Genomic DNA, 22,373 nt, shown 5'->3' on the forward strand with positions numbered 1-22,373 from the left:
TCAGGTAGGTGATACAGAAACTGGGTAATGATGGCAGGTGTGGAGAAATAGAATGTACCACTGAGTGGGGGGGGGGGGGTCCAGGGGAACCATGTGGCAGAAATATCCTCCCGTGCCACGTGATCTGCTAAAATTGAACATGGGGCGTTTAGGAGGGCTGCCATGTCAGTTTGGGAACTATCCTTAGGGCTGCTAACCCAAATCTCCCTTTCTCCAACCAGAGCACCCTGCCTTCCTCCTCAGATGTCACTCCCCCGCCACCTCCCTCAGTCAGGTCGCGCTGGTGCTTTGTGACGTGGAAGGCCTCCCTTCCCGCCCAGGGCTCCCATTGGCTGGGTAGTGGGGTGTTGACCAATCACAGCTCAGGGACGTGGTCGCCTCATTGTCCCGAGACCGCGGGAGGGGTATATACGGGGACCCCGGGCAGCCCGCGGTTGACCGTTGGGAGACGTTGAGCTGTGGAAGATGAGTCCGAAGCCGAGAGCCTCGGGATCTCCGGCCAAGACCAAGGAGAGCCGAAAGAGGAAGTCCTCTTCTCAGCAGAGCTCCAGTAGCCCGAAGAAGAAGGTGAGGGACCCCCCCAAGCTCCTCCTCGGCTTCCCTCGCCTCCTTCCTCACCAGAATCCTCTCCCGGCCTCCCCTGGCACAGCCCCCACCCGGCCCGCCCGCCTCTGAGGAAACGTCCCTGTTCCCAGCCTCCTCCATCCTCTTCCCTCAACCAGAGCCCTTCTGGCATCTCCCTGTTGTCCTTCCAGGCTACCAGGGCGGCCAAGAAGGGAAAAGCAGCTCGTGGAGGGAGAGGCGGGAAGAAACGGGCCGCGAGCAAGATGGCGGCGGCAGCGGCGACGGCCCCTGAGGCGGGGAGCGGACCAGCGGCCCCCGGCCCCAGTGACCAGCCCAGCCAGGAGCTCCCTCAGCACGAGCTGCCCCCCGAGGAGCCAGTGAGCGAGGGGACCCAGCACGACCCCCTGAGCCAGGAGACCCAGCTGGAGGAGCCACTGAGTGAGGGGGCGGCCACCGACTCCCCCATCTCCCTGAGCAGCGACTAAGTTCAGTTCCAGTCGCCAGACCTCAGAGATCTCACCAGCACGGTGGCCCCTGGGGAAGACAATAAAATGAATGTGTTGCAAATTGATCTCAGTGACTCCGTGTTCTCTGGTGGTGGGGAGGGAGGGGAAGGAGGGGGGAAGAGGCGGGGTGTGAGGGGAGGGAGGGAGAGAGGGAGGAAGTGGTGGTGTGAGGGGAGGGAGGGAGGGAGGAAGTGGTGGTGTGAGGGGAGGGAGGGAGGAAGTGGTGATGTGAGGGGAGGGAGGGAGGGAGGAAGTGGTGGTGTGAGGGGAGGGAGGGAGGGAGGAAGTGGTGATGTGAGGGGAGGGAGGGAGGAAGTGGTGGTGTGAGGGGAGGGAGGGAGGAAGTGGTGGTGTGAGGGGAGGGAGGGAGGGAGGAAGTGGTGGTGTGAGGGGAGGGAGGGAGGGAGGAAGTGGTGGTGTGAGGGGAGGGAGGGAGGGAGGAAGAGGAGGTGTGTGGGGAGGGAGGGAGGAAAGAAGGAAGAAATGGGTGGCATGTGGGGAGGGAGGGAAGTGGGGTCCCGTGGGGTTGAGGTCAAAGGGACATGTCACAGTTAGCCAGACAGGAGAATAAGGATTGCGTCACGGCTGAGAACCGGAAACAAATTTCCCCTTCACGGGATGACTCCGCTTCTTGTAAGGTTTGTTTCTTCATGCAATCTTGCTAGCACATACACCAAGTACCAAGAACCAGATTCTACCTACTTAGGTTTCATTGTTAAAATACCTTTTCGTTTATAGAAACCGATGCAAGAATCGTCTCCATCCTCTTTCCTTTCAGCGCCCCCTCCCTACAATCTAATATGATTAAGAAGAAAAATTCAAAGTAGAGCAAAATCTGTCTACTTGAAAAAAGCCTTTTTATTTTTGCAACTGAGGAGACAAAAAGTACATTTCATATTTCCATACATCAGAAATACACAGGTCTTTTCTATATATAGTAGAATTTACTGTACAAAACATATTTAAATATATGTAAATAAAATATACAACTATATTTACTATATACAAACCTATATAGATTATATATATTTATATATAAATATATAAATACAAATATAGAAATATGGATTATATATTTATATAATATATAAATGTATATAGATTATATATATACATGTTCAAAATACATAGGTCTTTTGTATATGTACTAGAACCTACTATACATATTTATATATTTATATATTTATATGTATTTTTATGCTTTATGTAGAATACATATAGAGATATTTATATATAAATATTTTATGTATAAATACATATATAAAACATATTTATATTTATATATTATATATAATCATTTGTTTTAGAAGGTAAGGCGTTAGTATTTTTCAAGCATGGTTCTCAGGCAAAAGGAGAAAGGAAATTCTCACTTTAAGAAGAAAAGAGTACAAAATTATCACAATTTAATTTCCAGTTGTTAATAATTACATAGACAGAATAACTCATGCCCTTTAATCTTATAATGAATAACATGTTAAACTTTTATGTGATTATGAAAATACGAATTTCCATATAATAAGCGTTTGAGATGTAAAGCACTAACTTTACAGGCAGTTTTCACTGGTTACACAGATTGTTCTTATATCTTTAAAGATGTTAAAATTAATGGTGGCTTAGAAGAGATGGTAGCATCATTTGAGAAACAACAGATGAATTCTGTTTCATCCCTTCCTTGGTGCAGTCAGGGCTTCACTTCATTAGCTTAGGAAGAGATTTCAGAGCTTTGCATGTTGAACTTGTAGCTGCCTCCTATGGAATCCTATGAAACCTAGGATGCAGAAACAGGGCATTGTCCCATGTCCTGAACGCCATCATTTTGTGGTGTATTTCTTTTGTATTTCTTATATGGAAATACCATATAAGGATGAGCATGCTTGGTATAACTCAAAGCCTGTTTATTTGCAAGGCTATATAGACCCTGACCAATAAATATTTGTATGTTATGGATGGGAACAAGTCCGCATGAAAAGCTGCTGCTGTCTTTTAGGAAAGCCTGTTGGCTGTGGTTGTATATCTCTTTCCAAAGGGAAATTGGTGAACTTTCTGCTATAGTTTTTTCCATAATGACAGCATAAAAACTGAAGTAAACTGATCTTGTCAGTGGTCACTTTTGGGTTTGGTGTATATTAGGGAACAAGTTTGCAATGTGTTTCAAAATTACATTCAAGAATTAATTCTGTGCACCTTATTTTAATGCCATATTTCCATTCAAGCTCTGCAAGCCAAAACAGTCTGTGATGATTCTTTTGGCATTGAAAAAATTATCCATGGCACTTAAATCGTGTTTCTTTCATCATTTCATGGCAATAGGAGCTTCAACTGCTATTTGTTGGGAACCCATCCTGACTAGCTCTTTCACTGGGGCTTCATGTTTTATTGTGATATTTGGCAGACTTCTGTTTCAGGCATTTTCAGCTTTGGAAAGTTATTATGATTTTGAAATTATAAACCCAAAAATATCAGTGAATTTATTTTCACAAACTGTTTTAATTCATTATAGATAGTAAGTGATTTAATCAGAAATCAATAATTTAAATAATCTTTTAATTTGTTGGAACATTCACAAATACTACATCTTCCTTTAAGTCTTTCTTGATTCTACATGTTAAATACACAGTTAAATTAGTTAATAAGAGTGTTAAATATTTTCCCTCCTTCTCCAACTACCCACAAGCTGAGGCTTAAAGTAAACAGTGGAATGAGTAAATACCCGAAGTAATATAACAGCAAAGCTGTAGTTGGCTTTTATAATAAAATAATAGATATCAAAGCTTTCTGATGTTTTTAGGCAAATCTTCCTGTGTTCCTAAAGGGAGGATCCCCTTGACAACAGTCATGAACAACAGGTGATCTGCAGATTCTCTGCTGTCAAAGACAGTTGGTGGGAAAATTTGAAAACACCTTGTACGTACTAAAGAGCTCTGCATGAGATGATGTCTACATACATATGTCTCTGTCTCAGACCACAGGAAATAGGACACATGGCAGGAAGGCTCACGTCGATTCCCCTTGACCATGCAGCTTCCTCTGCTCCTGACTCCTAAGAACTTTCTGACCCATTGGTCATTCCCAGCTTTAGATCCCCACGCGTACGGATTGTTTTTGGCCCCATGTCAGTGATACATGGGACATAGAATTGCTCTCAAAAACACTCTGGAATTGAAAAATGACAGGAGAAGCTCAATGCGATGGCTGGGTACCAGAGGGAAGGCCTTCTGCTGTTTTGAACACTGATGCTAAGTTCTAGAATAACTGCAGCTGCAGCCCATTGGGCCTGGGCATGTGTCAGGCAGGGTGTGAAATGCTCCCCAAGCACGTCCTCATTTCTCCCTCACATTACCCCTGTGGATTAATCGGGGCTCTAGAGAGACACCACCAACAGGTGATCAGCAAAGATAGATGAGAGGGGATTTATTAGGGGAATTAGGGGGTGAAAAGTCTCAGGGCAGGCTATCTGCAAGCTGGAGCCCCTGGGATGCCAGGAGTGTGACTCAGTTCACACCCAAAAACCTCAGAACCACGGAAGTGGATGGTGTAATTCTCAGTATAAAAAGAGCCTGAAGTTCTGATGTCCAAGGGCAGGAAAAGAGAAGTCCCAGCTCCAGGAGAGAAAGGGAGGACAGTGCCTTTCCTCTGCCCTGTTTCTCCTGTCTGGGCCCTCAGAGAACTGGATGGGGCCTGTCTCTACTGAGGGCATCTTCCCCACTCTGTCCACCAGCCCACGCCAATCTTCCCGGGAATACATGTGCAGGCTCACCCAGAAACAATGCTTTACCAGTTCCTGACGTATTCCTTAAGGCAGTCAGTCACCCAGAAACAATGCTTTACCAGTTCCTGACGTATTCCTTAAGGCAGTCAGTCACGTTGACACCTGAAATTAACCATCACACCCTGTAAAATGGGTAGTGTCCCCACTGGACAAATGAGACAGACAGTTTGGGTACCTTTCTTATACTGCTTATAGGTTATAGAGTCAGGATTAAAACTCAAGTCTGCAAAGATCAAATTCTACACTCTACCACCCTCTTAAGGACTGCTGCTCAACGCTGTGGAAGCAGCACTGTATTACACACTGTACGAGGACTGAAGAGGCATTCGAGACACATCCCCTGCTTTAGGGACCACTTCCTACCTTGCATTCGTGACAGGAGTCATGTTTCTGTGACTTTACTATAGACCCCAGAACCAAGTGTGAATTGGCACGCTTTAGGTGTGCATAAGCTCTGCAGAAATCCTAAGAAAGAGCAAGATAATTATAGGCTCAATTCACATAGGGAAGTTTTTATGAAAACAGCTTTTAGCCAATTCCTGAAAGAAAATATTTTCACTGGCAGAAAAATGTTCTGCTGGAGAATAACTAGTTGAAGGACTTTGGCGGCAAGGGGCCCTGGACACATGTCCACAGAAGAGGGAAAAAAAGACACACAGAATAGAAACAGAATTGGGGACCCTTCAGGGAGAGGAGTAAGGAAAAGTGCTAGCCCAGCAAGCTGATATGTAATTTTGGATCTTAACTAGATTGAGAATTTGGATACAACTCAAAACTAGATAAGAGTAACTGCACTAAAAAAATGCAAGGAGCAGGGTAAAATAAAATAAAAATTCATTAATGATGAATTAAATTATTCATTCAACAAACATTTATTGGGCACCTACCATGGTCCAGGGAGAGGGCTAGATGCTAATCAAAAAATAATAATCACTGCCATGACTGAGCAATGCCTATGAGTCATCCTTAGAATGGTGCTGGAAGATAGATGGGGCTGTCTTATTCCATCCTGAGTTTACAAAAGATGACCCTGAGGACCAGCCAGGCTAAGTAACCTGTTCCAGATCACCTAGTACTTGAACCGAAGCTTGTCTGACTCCAAAGCCCACGCTTTCTCTGATACGCCATGTAGCCAGAAAAGGGCAGTGAAGTACTAAGGTTTGCTAAGGTGTTGAGTATATGGAATAAGATAATCAGGAGTGTTTTTAAACTTGTGATAAAACACACATGACACGACATATACATTCTTAACAAATGTTGAGGTGCATGGTACAGTATTGTGAACTATATGCCCATTGTGCTACAGTGGATGCTTACAACTTTCTGGGATGGTTAATATTGCCAACTTGATTGGATTGAAGGATATAAAGTATTGTTCCTGGGTGTGTCTGTGAGCGTGTTGCCAACGGAGATTAACATTTGAATCAGTGCATTGGGAGAGGCAGATCCACCCTCGCTCTGGGTGGGTAACATCAAAACAGTTGCCATTGCGGCTAGAATAAAGCAGGCAGAAGAAATTGGGAGGAACAGACTGGCTGAGTGTTCCAGCCTTAATCTTTCCCCTGTGCTAGATGCTTCCTGCCCTCAAACATCAGACTCCAAGTTCTTCGGCCTTTGGACTCTTGGACTTACACCAGAGGTTTGCCAGGGGCTCTTGGGTCTTTGGCCACAGACTGAGGGGTACACTGTCGGCTTCCCTACTTTTGAGATTTTGGTACTTGAACTGATCCACCACTGACTTCTTTGCTCCTCAACTTGCGGACAGCCTATTATGGGACTTTACCTTGTGATCATGTGAGTCGATTCTCCTTAATAAACTTCCTTTCACATAAGCATCTATCTTATTAGTTCTATCTCTCCAGAGAACCTCAATACAGCTTGGTACACCAAGGTTGCTGTGCAGTTCTGGGCATGACATGGGGAGAAATATGTGATGTGGAAGCAGAGAGACCGTCTCCTCTTGTGTATATCTACTAGTTACAAAGACACATCTCACAAGAACTTTGCAGAAGACATCCTTCCTCATCTTATTAGCAACAATAAGTTTACTTGCCCGATTCCTGAGCTGGTCACCAGCAGGGGTACAGGGATTGCCTGTGGTTTCATCAGGTATCCCATGGAGATGCACATAGCATCAGCTATTTCACAGATGCTGCACTGGCTACATAGGGATAAAATTGGAGGATAAGAACATGAACAGAATCACACATCAAAGTGGATGTATCAATGGGGAAATATATCCTGGAAGGCAACTGCTGATGTTCCAATGCATATATCTACAAGGGATTGTTGGTTTTTGTTTTTGTTGCCAACAGAATACACTTTCTAATGGTATAAGACTATGAATGCCTGCTTTTGTTAACATCAAATTGAGCAAAAGTTTAAAAGGGTTAGGAAAAAATAGCATGATAATGTTTATGTGTTCTTTGAATTTCATTTTCACTCTACTGAACATGACAGAACTCAGTAACAACAGTCCTCTTCATATAGCAAAGTTCTTGCGAGAGGAGGAATGAAAGTAACCAAGCTGAAATAATAGCTGAAGACTTCCCATCACTAACATGCATTGGACTTTGTAATTTTCTCATAAAAGAAACTGACTCCATTTGAAAAGTCTTTACACAAAATCCTCCTTGTTGCAGCCCTTGTCACCAGTGGCCCGTTTGAAGAAAGACAAAGAAAATAAAGTATCATGAATTCAACTTAATTAGTCTCAGGGCATTTTCTTGGTTTTCTCCATGTAACTTACTAGTACCTCAGAATGTGAACTGGGAGGATCTTTTCTTTCTTCTTTTCTTTTTCCTTCCTTCCTTCCTTCCTTCCTTCCTTCCTTCCTTCCTTCCTTCCTTCCTTCCTTTCTTCCTTCCTTCCTTTCTTCTTTCCTTCCTTCTTTCCTTCCTTCCTTCCTTCCTTCCTTCCTTCCTTCCTTCCTTCCTTCCTTCCTTCCTTCCTTCCTTCCTTCCTTCCTTCCTTCTTTCTTTCTTCTTTGTTTTTTGAGATAGATTCTTGCTCGGTCACCTAGGTTGGAGTGCAGTGGCACAATCCTGGCTCACTGCAAGTTCTTCTCTTTTCTTTTCTTCTTCCTTCCTTCCTTTCTTCCTTTCCTTTCCTTTCCTTTCCTTTCCTTTCCTTTCCTTCTCTCTCCTTTCCTTCTTTTTTTCTTTTTTTCTTCCTTTCCTCTTTGAGTTGGAATCTTGCTCTGTCACCCAGGCTAGAGGGCAGTAGTATGATCCTAGTTCACTGCAGCCTAGAACTCCTAGGCTCAAGTGATCCTCCTACCTCAGCCTCCCAAGTAGCTGGGGCTTCAGGTGCACACCATCATGCCTGGCTAATTTTTGCATATTTTTGTACAGAACAAGACCTCGCTGTATTACCCAGCTCATCTTAAACTGAACTCCGGGCCTCAAGAGATCCTCAAAACTCAGCCTCCCAAAGTGCTGGAATTACACGTGTGAGCCACTTCACCTGTCCCTGAACTGGGAGTTTTTATACCCGTTTGCTCTGAAGGATTGAGAAGAAAATTTGTGCATTTCCATACACAAATCAACAAAATGAAATGTGTCAGATTGTAGCACAATGATGAATGTTTCCGGTAAGCCCCAGTAGTATTTTTGGATATATAGCAACTTAAATGGGCTATTCTGAACTAATTAGCAAAGTACCTATAATTTTAGTTTTCAATAAACATAGATTTTCACTAAATTCTTTTCTTTGACTTTACCTACTCATAGACAAAGATGTTTATTCCTGCAAAATAGCTAATTAGACCTCCATGATTCAATAGGAGTAGCAATACTTGAGAGGGAAGCTTCACTCACAATTTTGATAGAATGACCAAGAGAAGTTTCATTTTTATTCCTGTATGTGTAAATTCCTGTTTGTATTACAATTTATTTAAATTTTTATTTATGTATTTATCCAATTCCCATTAGGAACTGCTGTTTACTCAATGCCTCCTCAATCCTTTTGCTTCTGTTTCTTCAGTTCTCATCTGGTCTCAATAGGAGCACTACCTGAATTCACTCTGGAGTCATGGCCTGTCCTGTAATTTCTGTGTCCTGTAAACAAGGTGTCTTGTGACTGGGTGTAGTGACTCATGCCTGTAATTCCAGCACTTTGGGAGGTTGAGGTGGGCGGATCCCTTGAGGTCAGGAGTTCAAGACCAGCCTGGCCAATGTGGTAAAACCCCGTCTCCACCAAAAATACAAAAATTAGCCAGGTGTGGTGGTGCATGTCTGTAATTCCAGCTACTCTGAAGGTTGAGGCACAAGAATTGCTTGAGCCCAGGAGGCAGAGGTTGTAGTGAGCTGAGATCACACTGCTCTCTATCCTGGGTGACAGTGTAAGACTCTGTCTCAGAAAACAAACAAACAAAAAAAGTGCCTTGTGTTGCTTTGGGAATTCTCAATAATCAAATAGCCACTGCTTTTCCTTGTATCTAAGAGACCTTCAATGATAAGATGCACCCCTATTCTTGGCCTCTGAAAGAGATGAAGTAAACATCGCCATTTAAACAGATGATACAATATTTTCTTATCACTTATAGTTTGTATTTTATACTTATTCAAACAGCACTTTTTTGTTTATTTAGTTACACCAATTTTGTGTATATATAAAAGAGAAATGATATTTAAAAATAAATGAGATAAGGGATCCCTAAAACTTTGAAAAAATTCAAAGCAATCAGAGATTACTCTGAGTTATTGAAGTTTACGTTCTTGGGCACTGTGGCATAATTTTCCATGTCATTAAATGTACTACTAACATGCCATTTTTTTGCTGTATTTACCATTGATGTGGAACTATAGCATACATACAGACAAGTGCACAAATAATTCATATGCAGCTTGATGAATTATCACAAGAGAACACACCTGTGCATGTACCTCCATCTTTGAAAAATGGTCAAGAATCTGGCAAGCAGATCCTCTCACCACTAACTCCTCTGCTTCCTCTCCACCAGCCTCCCAATTATGACTGCACCACAGACCAGTTCAGTATCTTTTTGATATTAAATACATTAAATTGTAGAATAATTATTATTTTGCATCTGGCTTATTTTGCTTAGTGTTATGTTTGTGAGATTCATCAGTGTTGTGTGTAGTGGTGGTTAGCTCATTTTTATTGCTATGTGGTATTCTATTGCATGAAAATACTAATTTATTGATTGATATTACTACAAATGAACCCTTAGTGTGTTTCCCACTTGGGGCTATTGTAAATAAATGTCTTTGGATATATACCTAAAAGTGAAATTGATGTGTCTTGGGGTATGTGTACATTCAACTTTAGTAAATAATGACATAAGCTCTTCATAGAGTTTGTATTAATTTACACTTCCACCAACAGTGGAATTCCCGTGGAATGCTCTATCCCATTTGGTAGCCACCAGTCACATATAGTTGTTTAGATTTAATTATAATAAAATAAAATAAAATATTAAATATTTAGCTCCTTAGTCCGAGTAGCCAAATTTCAAGGTCTACATGGCCTCATGCAGCTAGTGGCTTCTATATTTAACAGCACAGAAAGAACACTTTTATCATCACAAAAAGTTCTATGGGACAGCACTGTTCTAAGTCCTTGCAACACTCAGTATTGTGAATCTCTTTAAATTTGGAAATCCAGGTGAGTGTGTGATGGTATCACTTTATGGCTTCATTTGCATTTACCTGACTGCTAATAAGTTTGAACAACTTTTCATGTTTCCTGCCTGTTTAGGAATTCTCTTTTATACAATGCCCATGAAAGTCTCTTTCTTTTATTTGTATTTGGTTGTCTTTATTTCTCTCTGATAGATTTGAAGCCACCCATTATATATTCTACTATCTCAAGCTCTTTTGAGGGCTATATTTGTTGCAAATATCTCCTTTCACTTACAACTTTCCTTTTCATTCACTTAACAGTGACTGTTTTTATTCAGAGCTTGTTTGTTATCAGGCAGCAACAATTTATAATCTTTAACTGTAAGGTTAGTGTTTTTGTGTACTGTTTATAAAAACTTGTCTACCCCAAGGACATGAGCTCTTTGTTGATTGAAATGGATACATTAATGAGTGCTGTAGAAAAAATAAAACTGTTAGATATTCAGGATGAATAAGAAAAGTAGAAATAAATGGATTTCTGCCAAAAGGAGCTTTCATAATATAGTGCCATGTCCAAAACCACAGTTACTTTTGCACCAGCCTAATAGACCACTGTGAAGAAGGCAGAATCCTTCCATGAAGATTCTAGAAAGAGTGCAATGGTACAAGTGATCTTTTAAAAAATATCTTATTTTTATTTCAGTCATATCTTTAATATGAGTACTCATGACATCTATTAAAGACCTGATATGATTTTATGATACACTTTTGCATTTTTATGACTAAAATTACATGCATTATTTCTGCATATAAGTTAATTCTAATTTCATTGACATTATTTTATAGGCACGTGAGACCAGCATATTTACCAGAATTTAATATATGATGAAGCTATCTTTTAATATTAACAGGGCTAGCTAACCACTTGATGGGAAAAAGCAACATCAGCAAAACAGTAATTAGATAACTAGATCCCTGCCTCACAACCTATAGCAAGTACATGTCAAGATGGAAATGCAGTTTAAAAAATAATAAATAAAGTTTTAAAAATAATAAATACATTATAAGATATAGATAAACATTGATAGAATTTGGGGATGTAGAAAGATTTTCTAAGCTGGACCCTAAATATAGAAATCAGGAGGAAACCACCTACTTCGGCTACCAGCATACACCTGGTTCTGCCATCCACCTTGCCTTCCTCCCACCCCAAACCCCTAATCCCCTCCACACACATAATGGACACTAAGTCATCCTTCAGACAGTAGCTCCAACATCATTTCTTGCCCATATACACCAACTCTATAGATTATAGAATCTCCCTGGGGAACCTTTTGATACCTCTTTATAACATTTATAAAAATTATTAGCTGTATATTTATTTCTGTAATTTTAAACATTAGCCTTCTTATCTCCTCATGAGAAAGACAAGGTGTATTTTTCTTACCATTAATACTCTGGTAATAGTGTCTCTTGCCCATAGACAGAGCTCAACAATATATTTTTTAATGAAAAAGAAAATACTTACAAGTTTTACTATACAAATAAATGCTTCTCTGTAACATAAAGGACATGTACAAATATGCAGAGACTAGCTTTTTAAACATGTGGCTTACATGTATTGAACAATTATTATATAAAGAGTTCTTAACATCAATAGAAAAATATTAATAAAATAAAATGTTAGATAAAGCTATAAAAAACTATTTACAAATGCATTTATAAGACACATAAACATATAAAAATGTTTAAAGTCACTGGTAAACAAAACTTGCTAGCATTTAAACACTGCATAAGTTTCCCATGAAGAAACTGAAATATAATGGTAAATCATAGACAATGTGGGCCAAGATATAGGGGAAAAGAGACTCTTGGACACTTTTGATAAATGTGTTTAACATTTATTAATGGTGAGCCATTAGGAAATATATAATAAAGACCTTAAAATGTCTTAAATGTGTTTCTGTAAACATAATTTTAGGAACTTAACCAGAGAAAAATAGCAGAAGTGGGAAATTCAATAATACCGAGGAATTTTGCAACACCAAAATATCAGAATGAATTTACTCTCCTATGATAGCTATTGATTAATTAGTTATGACACATTTATGTAAGAAAACACTGATAATGAACACAGATATAATCATTATATGTTGTTTAGTGGCTGGAATAAAAATAGAGCCTTAAATAAGGCAGACAGTTTTTGTCTCTAGTGTGGTAGAATAGTGGGTGATTATTTTGAAAATTGGTTAACCATATTCTCATTTTTCTCCAATGAAATTATATATATGCATATATACACATACACACACACACACACACACATATATATATGATTAACAAAATGTGGCACATATATACCATGGAATACTATGCAGCCGTAAAAAGGATGAGTTCATGTCCTTTGCAGTAACATAGATGAAGCTGGAAACCATCATTCTCAGCAAACTATCACAAGATCAGAAAACCAAACACCGCATGTTCTCGCTCATAAGTGGGAGTTGATCAATGAGAACACATGGATACAGGGAGGGTAACATCACACACTGGGGTGTGTCGGGGGGTGGGGAGCTAGGGGAGGGATAACAGGAGAAATACCTAATGTAGGTGACGGGTTGATGGGTGCAGCAAACCACCATGGCATGTGTAAACCTATGTAACAAAACTGCATGTTCTGCACATGTAACCCAGAACTTAAAGTATAATAAAAAATAAATAAATAAAAAACAGCTTTGTTGAGATATAACTCACAGTTTACAATGCACCCATTTAAATTGTACAGTCCAACAGCTTTTATTCACAGGGCTGTACATCCATCACCATGATCCATTTTACAACTTTTTATTACCCCAGAGAGAAACCCCACATCTCTTAACCATCGTCCCCTCAACCCCCCCGCCATCTCTCCAAGGCCTAGACAGTCAATGGTCTACTTTCTGTCACTATGGATTGATCCATTAAGGATATTTCAGGGGAGGCGAACGCACACCTGGCGGCCGTGCACCGGCGCGCGGCGGAGCTGGAGGCGCGGCTGGACGCGGCGGAGCGCACGGTGCACGCCCAGGCCGAGCGCCTGGCTCTCCACGACCAGCAGCTGCGCGCTGCCCTAGACGAACTGGGTCGCGCTAAGGACCGTGAGATTGCCACACTCCAGGAGCAGCTGATGACCTCAGAGGCCACTGTCCACAGCCTGCAGGCCGCCGTGCACCAGAGGGACAAACTCATTAGGCAGTTGCAGCCCCGGGCTGAGCTGCTGCAGGACATCTGCCGCCGCCGACCACCCCTGGCCGGGCTGCTGGCTGCCCTGACTGAGGCTGAGCGCCTGGGGCCCGTGCCAGCCAGTGACCTCGGCCACCCACCCCCCGGTGGGCCTGGTCCACCCCTTGCCAATAGCACTGGGGAAGAGGCAGACAGGGACCCCCTCCAGCCTGCGGTGTTTGGGACCACAGTGTGAGCCCGGAATGCAGATTCCAGAATGGAGACAGAAAGCCACTGCTGTCAATGTCCTTGGGAGTCACCAGCGTCCTGCAGGGGGACCCTATGGCAGAGCCACAGTCCTGTCTAAGCATCAGAACGGGCTAAACAGTCAAAGTTTTCAAATAGGCCCACAGGCCAGATGCAGACGTTTAACCCAGACAGAAGTGTTCTCGTTTGTTTGTTTTTAAACTTTGGATCAGTCACCCTTGCTAAAAACCTGGCAATGCAAACACAAAGATCGGGATTTCTGGCAAGACTTGGCCATGCTTGCCTGGAGTCCAGGGCACCCTCTTTAGCCAGGGTGTGAGTTTCTGTTGGTCTTTTTTTTTTTTTGAGACAGAGTCCCACTCTGTCACCCTGGCTGGAGTGCAGTGGTGTGATCTTGGCTCACTGCAGCCTCCACCTTCTGGGTTCAAGCGATTCTCCTGCCTCGGCCTCCCAAGTAGCTGGGATTACAGATGCGCACCACCACGCCCAGCTAATTTTTGTATTTTTAGTGGAGATGGGGGTTTCACCATGTTGGCCAGGGTGGTGTTGAACTCCTGGCTTCAGGTGATCTGCCTGCCTGGGCCTTCCAAAGTTCTGGGATTACAGGTGGGAGCCACCGTGCCTGGCCTCTGTTGGTCTTACCTCTCTTAGTTTGTCTGGCCCCTGAAGCACCTGAATTGAGACTTCTCTCTTTTTCTGTCTGGTGAATGCAAATGGTATCAAGTTCCCCATTAAAAAAAAAAAAAAAAAAGGATATTTCAGAAAAATGAAATGATATCATATGTGATCTTCTGCATCTGCCTTCTTCTGCTTAATATAACATTTTCAGGTTCATCCATGTTATAATATGTATCATATATAATAAATATATACAATACATTCATGTTGTATATGAATATAATATGTTCATTTCTTTTTAATTTCCAAGTAATATTTGCACGGATATACCATGTTTTATTCATTTTTACTGTTTAGGTTTATATCTTTGAAACTTTTGAATATCTGCCTTATACACTCAACATTATGTAACTAAAGTTTCTGTAGATTACTAAATATTCCACATTTGTATTGACTGCTTTGTAATATTTTATTATGTGGTTATGCCCAATATGTAAACATTGGGCATATACATTATTTCATAGTAACATTTTTATTAATTGTCACACTTTTATAAACTATACTAACATCCCATCACAATAAGTTCCTTCCTTCCATTCTTCTTCCTTTAATTTGTTTAAAATATTTTGCCCTTTTCTGATAAAATTAGAAATATGTTGTCAAGGTCCAATAAAAATCAATATTATGCCTTTTCATATAATTTTTTTAACAAACGGCAGTAACATGTAAAATTTTGCTGTGAGAAGCAAAGGCAATATGGATTGGTCTATTTGGGATATTTCAGATAGAGTACAGCAGGATGTTTATAGCAGCTTTATTCATCGTTGCCAAAACTTGGAAGCCACCGAGATGTCCTTCAGTAGGTGAATGGATAAATGTACTGTTGTGCATCCAGACAATGGAATATTACTCAGCACTATAAATAAGTGAGAATCAAGCCTCAAAAAGACATGCGTATTACCAAGTGAAAGAAGCCAGTCTAAAAAGGCTATATGCTGTATAATTCCAACTATATGACATTCTGGAAAAGACAAAACTGTGGAGACAGTGAAAAGGTAGTCAGGGGTTGACAGGAGTATGCAGGAGGGACGCTTTAATAGGTAGAGCATAGAGGATTTTTAAGGCAAGGAAACTATTCTGTGTGATACTATTAGGTTGGTGCAAAAGTATTGCACCAAAGTATTGGCAAAACCCATAATTACTTTTGCACCAACCTAATATAATGATGGATGCATGTCATTATACATTTGTTCAAGCCTCTAGAATGAACAACACCAAGAGTGAACCCAAATGTGAACTATGGATTTCAGGTGACAATGATGTGTCAATGTAGGTTCATCAGTTGTCACAAATGTACCACTCTAAAAGGGGATGTTAAGAGTGGGGGAGGCTGTGCGTGTGTGGGGGCAGAGGCACATGGATACTCTGTACCTTTTGCTCAATTTTGCTGTGACCCTAAAATTGCTTTAAAAAATAAAATATATTTAAAATGTTGAGCCAAACAAGGAAAGGTGCCATAGTTAATCCAAAATAATAACTGACAATCATGACTGCTTACATTTTAGAAAGGTGTGGTGGAGGCTGTATGTTCTCAAAGAGGTGGTTTGTTGGTGGAGACAGAGGTTACTTGTGAATTGTCTGTACTTTCCCTTCAATTTTACTGTGAAACCAAAACTTCCTTAAAATATAAGTTCATTAAATAAAAACTTTTTACATAGGAAAATAAATTGTTCTACCAAAAAATGACTATACTTGTATATTGATTGTAGCACTATTTACAATAGCAAAATCATGGAATTCACCAAGGTCCCCATCAACAGTGGATTGGATAAGAAAATGTGCATATACACTGTGGAATAATACACAGCTGTGAAAAAGAATAAATTCATGTCATTTGCAGCAACATGGATGCAGCTGGAGACTATTATCCCAACTGAATTAACACAAGAACAAAACCCCCAAATACCTGGGTTTTTTGTTGTTGTTGTTGTTGTTGTTCACTAAATTCACTTAGGATAAGTGAAAACCCAAATACCACATGTTCTCACTTCTAAGTGAGAGCTAAACATTGGGAATAGATGTACCTACAGATGGGAACAATAGATACCGGGGATTACTAGAGGAGGGAGGGCACAAGGGAGGCAAGGACTATCGGGTACTATGTTCAGTACCTGGGTGACAGCATCGACTGTATCTCAAACTTCAGCATCACGTGATACATATCCAGTCATAAAATCTGAATATGTACCCCCTGAATCTAAAATAAAAGTTGAAAAAAAAGTCTTCATGTAAATCAGGCAACATTTTAGATAATCTTTCGAGGCGATTTCATTTACTGTTACCATGTTAATAAAATAACTTTTAAAAATATTTTTGTTTCTTTTGTGTGCAGAGATTATTTGTGTGCATCTTGAAATCCAAAACTAAAATATAACGTGAAAATCCTGCTTTGAAATATAGGATTATGAAGAATTAATCTTGCATGCTTTTTTCTTTCCTGAGGGTAAAATGTAGTCATTTAAAATATATGTAAATTGTTTATACTTCTACCCTTTGTGTTCACTGATAAGGAGGAATAAACAAAAATAACAGATTTGACCAAATCATAGCATTAACTGTATTTTCAGTTAATTTTCTCAGTGAATTGAATCTCATAATGAGATGATGTTTGTGAAATGGTTTTGAGAATTGGAAAACAATGGAAAAACCTAAGAGTATTTATTTAGAATGATCCTGCCCCAGCAAATACATTCATGGTACTCTCTGTGCGTCTACACAATCCACTTCACCAGAAATCATTCCAAATAATTTCGAAATTGAAACAGTTCTTCTCTTACTGCAAGAGGAGAAAATAGAACGAGGGAAATTATTTCCCTGAGGGCACATACTTAGTGCCGGAACTGATTAAAAATGGAGCCCAGAACCAGGGAAATGAGCAGTCCTGTGGGAAGAGAGAATGTGGCAGCTTACCAGTATTAAACATTTGATTAAAGGAACTACTTTGAGGCCACTGAGCAAACGCGAACTTTCTTTTTATTTCTAATAGCAGTTTGTTAGAATGGGTTCTTCAATACTTTTATTTTTCATGAAAGTCGGTAGACCCTCATGTACACTGTGGAGTAGGAAATTATTGAGTGAGTTTTTGTAAATTCGGAATTAATTTTTTTTAAAATCTGAACTTACTTGTCAGTAAAAGGAAACACCTGAAGGCAGTATGAATTGCATCATGGGTCATTTTAAGTAAAAAGAATTAATTAGCCATGGTGATTAGAATACCCTTCCCCTTTTTCCCCTATGAGCATCTCAGAAATCATAAATATCTATAGCATCTATAGCAAATTTAATTCATGAGAATGCACAGGTAAGTAAACAAACCTAGGAATCTCTCCAACTCTCCATGAATTGAAGCCTTGAAAAACAACCAAACTAGTATCCATGATAAAAAGCCTTAATAATTAATAAGTAGCTCATTTTAATTCAACAATATTTTGTAATGTTTTCTTAATAGAAGAAAGTCAGTGTGTACACTGAAATCCTTCTGGAATAATCCATCATCTTGTTGGATCATTCCTTGTTAGATGGGTTAACTGATCCCCATAATCCATAAGTGGGAGTCTGTGTACAGGAATTGCCTGTGAAACACGCTGAAAAATGGTGCACCATTGTTAAGACTCTGTTCGATACACTCTCTTATTCTTCCCATGTGCCCTAATCATAGTCTTCATTTCTGCTGAACTGGACTGTGCAGCACAGCTTCCCATTTAGGCCTGCAACCTTAGGCAGACAAATTGGACCCAGTCTTTCTCCTCTGGTTGTGTCCTGAGCTCTGTAGTATCATAAGCTAAGACTGTTTTCCAAAGAGAAGGCATGGTGCATCCCAAGTAAACTGAGAACAAAAACTCTCTCCCGTTGAGACTATATATGTGTGTGTGTTTGTGTGTGTGTATATATGTGTGTGTGTGTATATGTGTGTGTGTTTGTGTGTGTGTATATGTGTGTGTGTATATATATATATAATATATATATTCAAAACACCCTCCACATTCTAAAAAAAAAAAAAAAATGGTTCAGTGAAAACATCTCTGAAAAACCTAGTAATCCTACGTCTTTTACATAGTCTCATTTCCTACTAAATGGCCTAGCCCCACCTAATGATATCCACAATTTAGACCAGGATGATGTGGGATAGCAAGAGGGTGGAAAAATGTGAAGAAATAGAAATGTCTGTCCTACTTGCTATGTTAAGAAGGGGCTTCACTCTAAAATCTCCCTTTTTGTCATTTTGTAATGATTTACCCTTTAACCATTGTGTACACTGTTTGATACTTTTTCTAATGTGTATGGACTTTCTTCTCCGTATCTTCTTCCTTTAAATTCATCAATGATCACAAGCTCCTCTGAGAAGAGTTCTGGTCCTCTGAGTGCACCCCACCTGGAGCGAGAGGTAGACAAACTAAAAGATGGTAACAGAAAATTCAAGTAGTGCCAGGTTAGAGAATGTAACCCTAAACTGATGGTTTCAATGCACAAGTCAGAGGTGCACAAGTCAGAGTTGCACAAGTCAGAGTTGACTTGTCAAAGAGTGGAATAAAGAACTTTTGAGCCAGATGGAACAGGGTGCACAGAAATACAGTGAAGTAAACTGCACGGTGCACTTGGGGTAATTAGGAACAGTATGAAAAATACTGGAACATATACTGGGCAGCTGTAACATGAGTGGGTCAGGTAGGTGCATTAGGAAGTATGGAGTCAGGCATGATGGCCTGCACCTATATATCCAGCTACTCAGGAGGCTGAGGCAGGAGGATCCCTTGAGCCCAGGAGTTCAAGGCTGCAGTAAGTCATGATCACACCACTGCACTCCAGCCTGGACCACAGAGCAAACTTCTGTCTCTAAAATAAAAATAAAAAGTGTGAACTTTATCCTGAAGACACTATAGAGACAACAGAGCACTTTAGCTGTGATACTAGGGAAATACATATAGCAAATCATTTTACTAATCTGCTCAAAATAACAGTAGGCTTTTCATCTTTCTCAGTCTCTGTTATAGTTTGGATCTGTGTCCCCACCCAAATCTCTTGTCAAATTGCAATCCCTAGTGCTGGAAGTGGGACCTGGTGGGAGGTGATTGGATCATGGGGGCAGATTTTCCCGTTGGTGCTGTTCTTGTGATGGTAAGTTATTGTGAGATCTGGTTGTTCAAAAGTGTGTGGCATCTCCCCGCCTCTTCTCTCCTGCTCTAGCCATGTAACATGGGCATGCTTCCCCTTCTGATTGCAAGTTTCCTGAGGCTTCCCCAGAAGTGGAGCAAATGCCAGCATCATGCTTCCTGTACAGTCTGCAGAACTTTGAACCAATTAAAACTCTTTTCTTTATAAATTACCCAGTCTCAGGTATGTCTTTATGGTAATGCAAGAATGGACTAATACAGTGTCCATACTTATATTGGACAGTAGATGCACTCCTTCCTTGGGACCTTTCGTGTGTTTTCTGCTTTTCACAATTACCTTTTGGAATTTTACTCAAAAGATATTTTCTGGGCAAATCTTCCATGTGGACTCCTTCTATAACCCCCTCTCACATTCAATACACATACTCACGTTCTTGGTTATGTGTTTCATTTCCCTTTAGGACTATTCTCTTTCTAACAAACTCTAAGTACTCTGCATTGTATATATACACATACCTTTTTTCTCTTTTGGTCTACCTCCCTTAATAAGGTAGATGAGAGGAGATGCGATCTATGCAGAAGTGGAAGTGCTAGCATGAGTGAGGATCTCCGGTCAACAGTGTTTAAAAAATCTGCTCTCTCAGACAAGAGGAAATAGCATTGCATTTATTTTATAAAATGCATTGGTTTTGTTTTTCATTTATTAGGTTGGTGCAAAAGTGACTGCAATTTTTGCCATGAAGAGCAATGACAAAAAACCACAGTTACTTTCGCACTAAACTAATAAAAAGTCATAGTTTTATTGCAAACATTTTGAAAAATGTGGACAAGCAAAAAGGAATAATTTAAACTCTGATATTTTTGCTTGTCAAAGATGAGCACTTTGTCATATGTTTAAATTGTTTATATGATGTGCATTTTATGCATGATAGCTGATATGTACATTAGATGAAAATGTTTTAAAAAGTAGGTTCATACTGCATGTATAATTTTGCATTCTAGTTTACAAAATAATGCTATACTTTCAAAAAATTCCATCATGATACATATTTTAATCTGCATTTTAATGGCTAAATATTACCACTAAATTTATTCAACTAATTTTATATTGTTGAGCATTGGGACTTGTTACTGATTATCACTATTATCAGTACATCTGTAAATTCTTCAGATATAAATTCTTCAGATATAAGATCTGTAAACATCTTCAGATATAAACCTTTCTGTAAATCTGATTATTTCTTTAGGGTAAATTTCAAATTGTGGAGTTGTGATAGATTTTAAATTGTACTGTTTCCTTTTCCCGAATCTATGCCAGGTTCAAGAATAACTCAGCCCCAATAACCACATGCTATTTTATTTTCTCTGTATTTTTAGATATATCTGAGGAATTGAGAGAGTGGTCATTGTCTTTAGTTAGAATGTTTTCTTTCAGTTTAATAATTCAAACTCAACATTTATTCAATTTGCCCAACAATGCAATGTGTTTATTTCTGTATTATTTAAGCATTATTTCTCAGTAGACAAGATTCCAGTTTAAGTGATTAAGTACATAGATGAAAAATTGAGAGCTCTTCCCTTTGGAAATATTCATTTATATTGTCATCCATAATGATCAATAGTTATCTTAATTACTTAATTTTCTAACAGAAAACATTGGTGCTTACATGACTATTAAGTAACTCAAATTAATTTTAATTACTTATTCCAGAGTAATCATGTCAGTTGCTAAGACTTTAAATTGGGAAAAAAATGTCTGGAAGGTGAGTCGCTCCTTCTCCCAAACTGAACATCAATACTTCACTAAAACGGTATAGTGCCCACTGACGTTTACTGAGCTTAGTACTAATGTCAAGCACATGCATGCTAACATACATCCTAAATATTTATGAAAAACTTAGGAAAATCATAAATGAAGAACTCCATTCAATAGAACCAACTATGTAAAGAAATGATTTCAAAGTGATGATGCATATCAGATCTAAAACGAGAGAGGACAGTAACTTGAAAATTACTCTGAAATGGAGAGAAGAAGAGAGAAGGGCATTGAATGAAGTTGGTTTTCACTCTTCAAATAGGGATTGGCTTATTCAGTTTCAAGGAGGAATCAACGCTGTTTCAAATGAAGGATATATTTTATGCCTACAATGGCAAATTGGCTTACAAATCTAATTCTGCTAGAAATAGGGATATTGGAATTTGAGAGGGAAATGCCATTCAAATTAAGATTTAATGAATTAACTCAAAAGACATCTTGTTCATGAATCTTCCATGGCAACCCCTCCCCAGACACCATCCTCTCCTACTTAGCACATAGACCCACATACTTTGCTCTATTTTTGTTTATCTCGGGGACTATTCTCTTTCTAACATATGGGTAGCTATGTTCATTTATTCATTGATACATATTCAGGACTTAGCTCAATCACAGTCTTGTAGCTGACGCTTGAGAATATTTCTTGTATAAATGTTTGAAAAATTTTAAAATGATCCCTAGGTGCAAAAAGTCAAGCTTTTACAGAAATTTCTTCTAAGATGAGTAACCTAAATTAAAACTACCCTGTATTTCTGTTAAAGTAGTAAGGCCATTTTAAACTTCAATCTCTTTCTCAGTAAAATAAGTGGAAGAAAACTTCATCTTCAATGAGAGCAAGAAACGATGACAAGTTCAGACCACTCAACAAGCCACTTTCTG

At 39.6% G+C, this 22,373-nt stretch overlaps 1 protein-coding gene and 1 pseudogene across 1 annotated transcript; both read left to right on the forward strand.

The window, feature by feature from the left end:
- Nucleotides 1-386: 386 nt before the first annotated feature.
- Nucleotides 387-1,135, forward strand: LOC139360610 (testis-specific basic protein Y 1-like). Its single transcript, XM_071088387.1, has 2 exons — nt 387-567; nt 756-1,135. Exons 1-2 carry the CDS (start codon nt 466-468, stop codon nt 1,047-1,049), a joined length of 396 nt encoding a protein of 131 aa, XP_070944488.1. The 5' UTR covers nt 387-465; the 3' UTR covers nt 1,050-1,135.
- A 7,280-nt stretch (nt 1,136-8,415) lies between these two features.
- LOC139360700 (vimentin-type intermediate filament-associated coiled-coil protein pseudogene) lies at nt 8,416-14,614 on the forward strand (annotated as a pseudogene).
- The last annotated feature ends 7,759 nt before the right edge of the window (nt 14,615-22,373 follow it).

Source organism: Macaca nemestrina, chromosome X, assembly GCF_043159975.1.
Source record: "Macaca nemestrina isolate mMacNem1 chromosome X, mMacNem.hap1, whole genome shotgun sequence".
Lineage (NCBI taxonomy): Eukaryota > Metazoa > Chordata > Mammalia > Primates > Cercopithecidae > Macaca > Macaca nemestrina.

What these genes read in the sequence shown, in the direction of transcription:
- LOC139360610 (XM_071088387.1), top strand. Translation starts at nt 466, where the DNA reads ATGAGTCCGAAGCCGAGAGCCTCGGGATCTCCGGCCAAGACCAAGGAG. An exon ending in CCAGTAGCCCGAAGAAGAAG is followed by an intron (nt 568 to 755) that starts GTGAGGGACCCC and finishes TTGTCCTTCCAG; the next exon opens with GCTACCAGGGCGGCCAAGAA.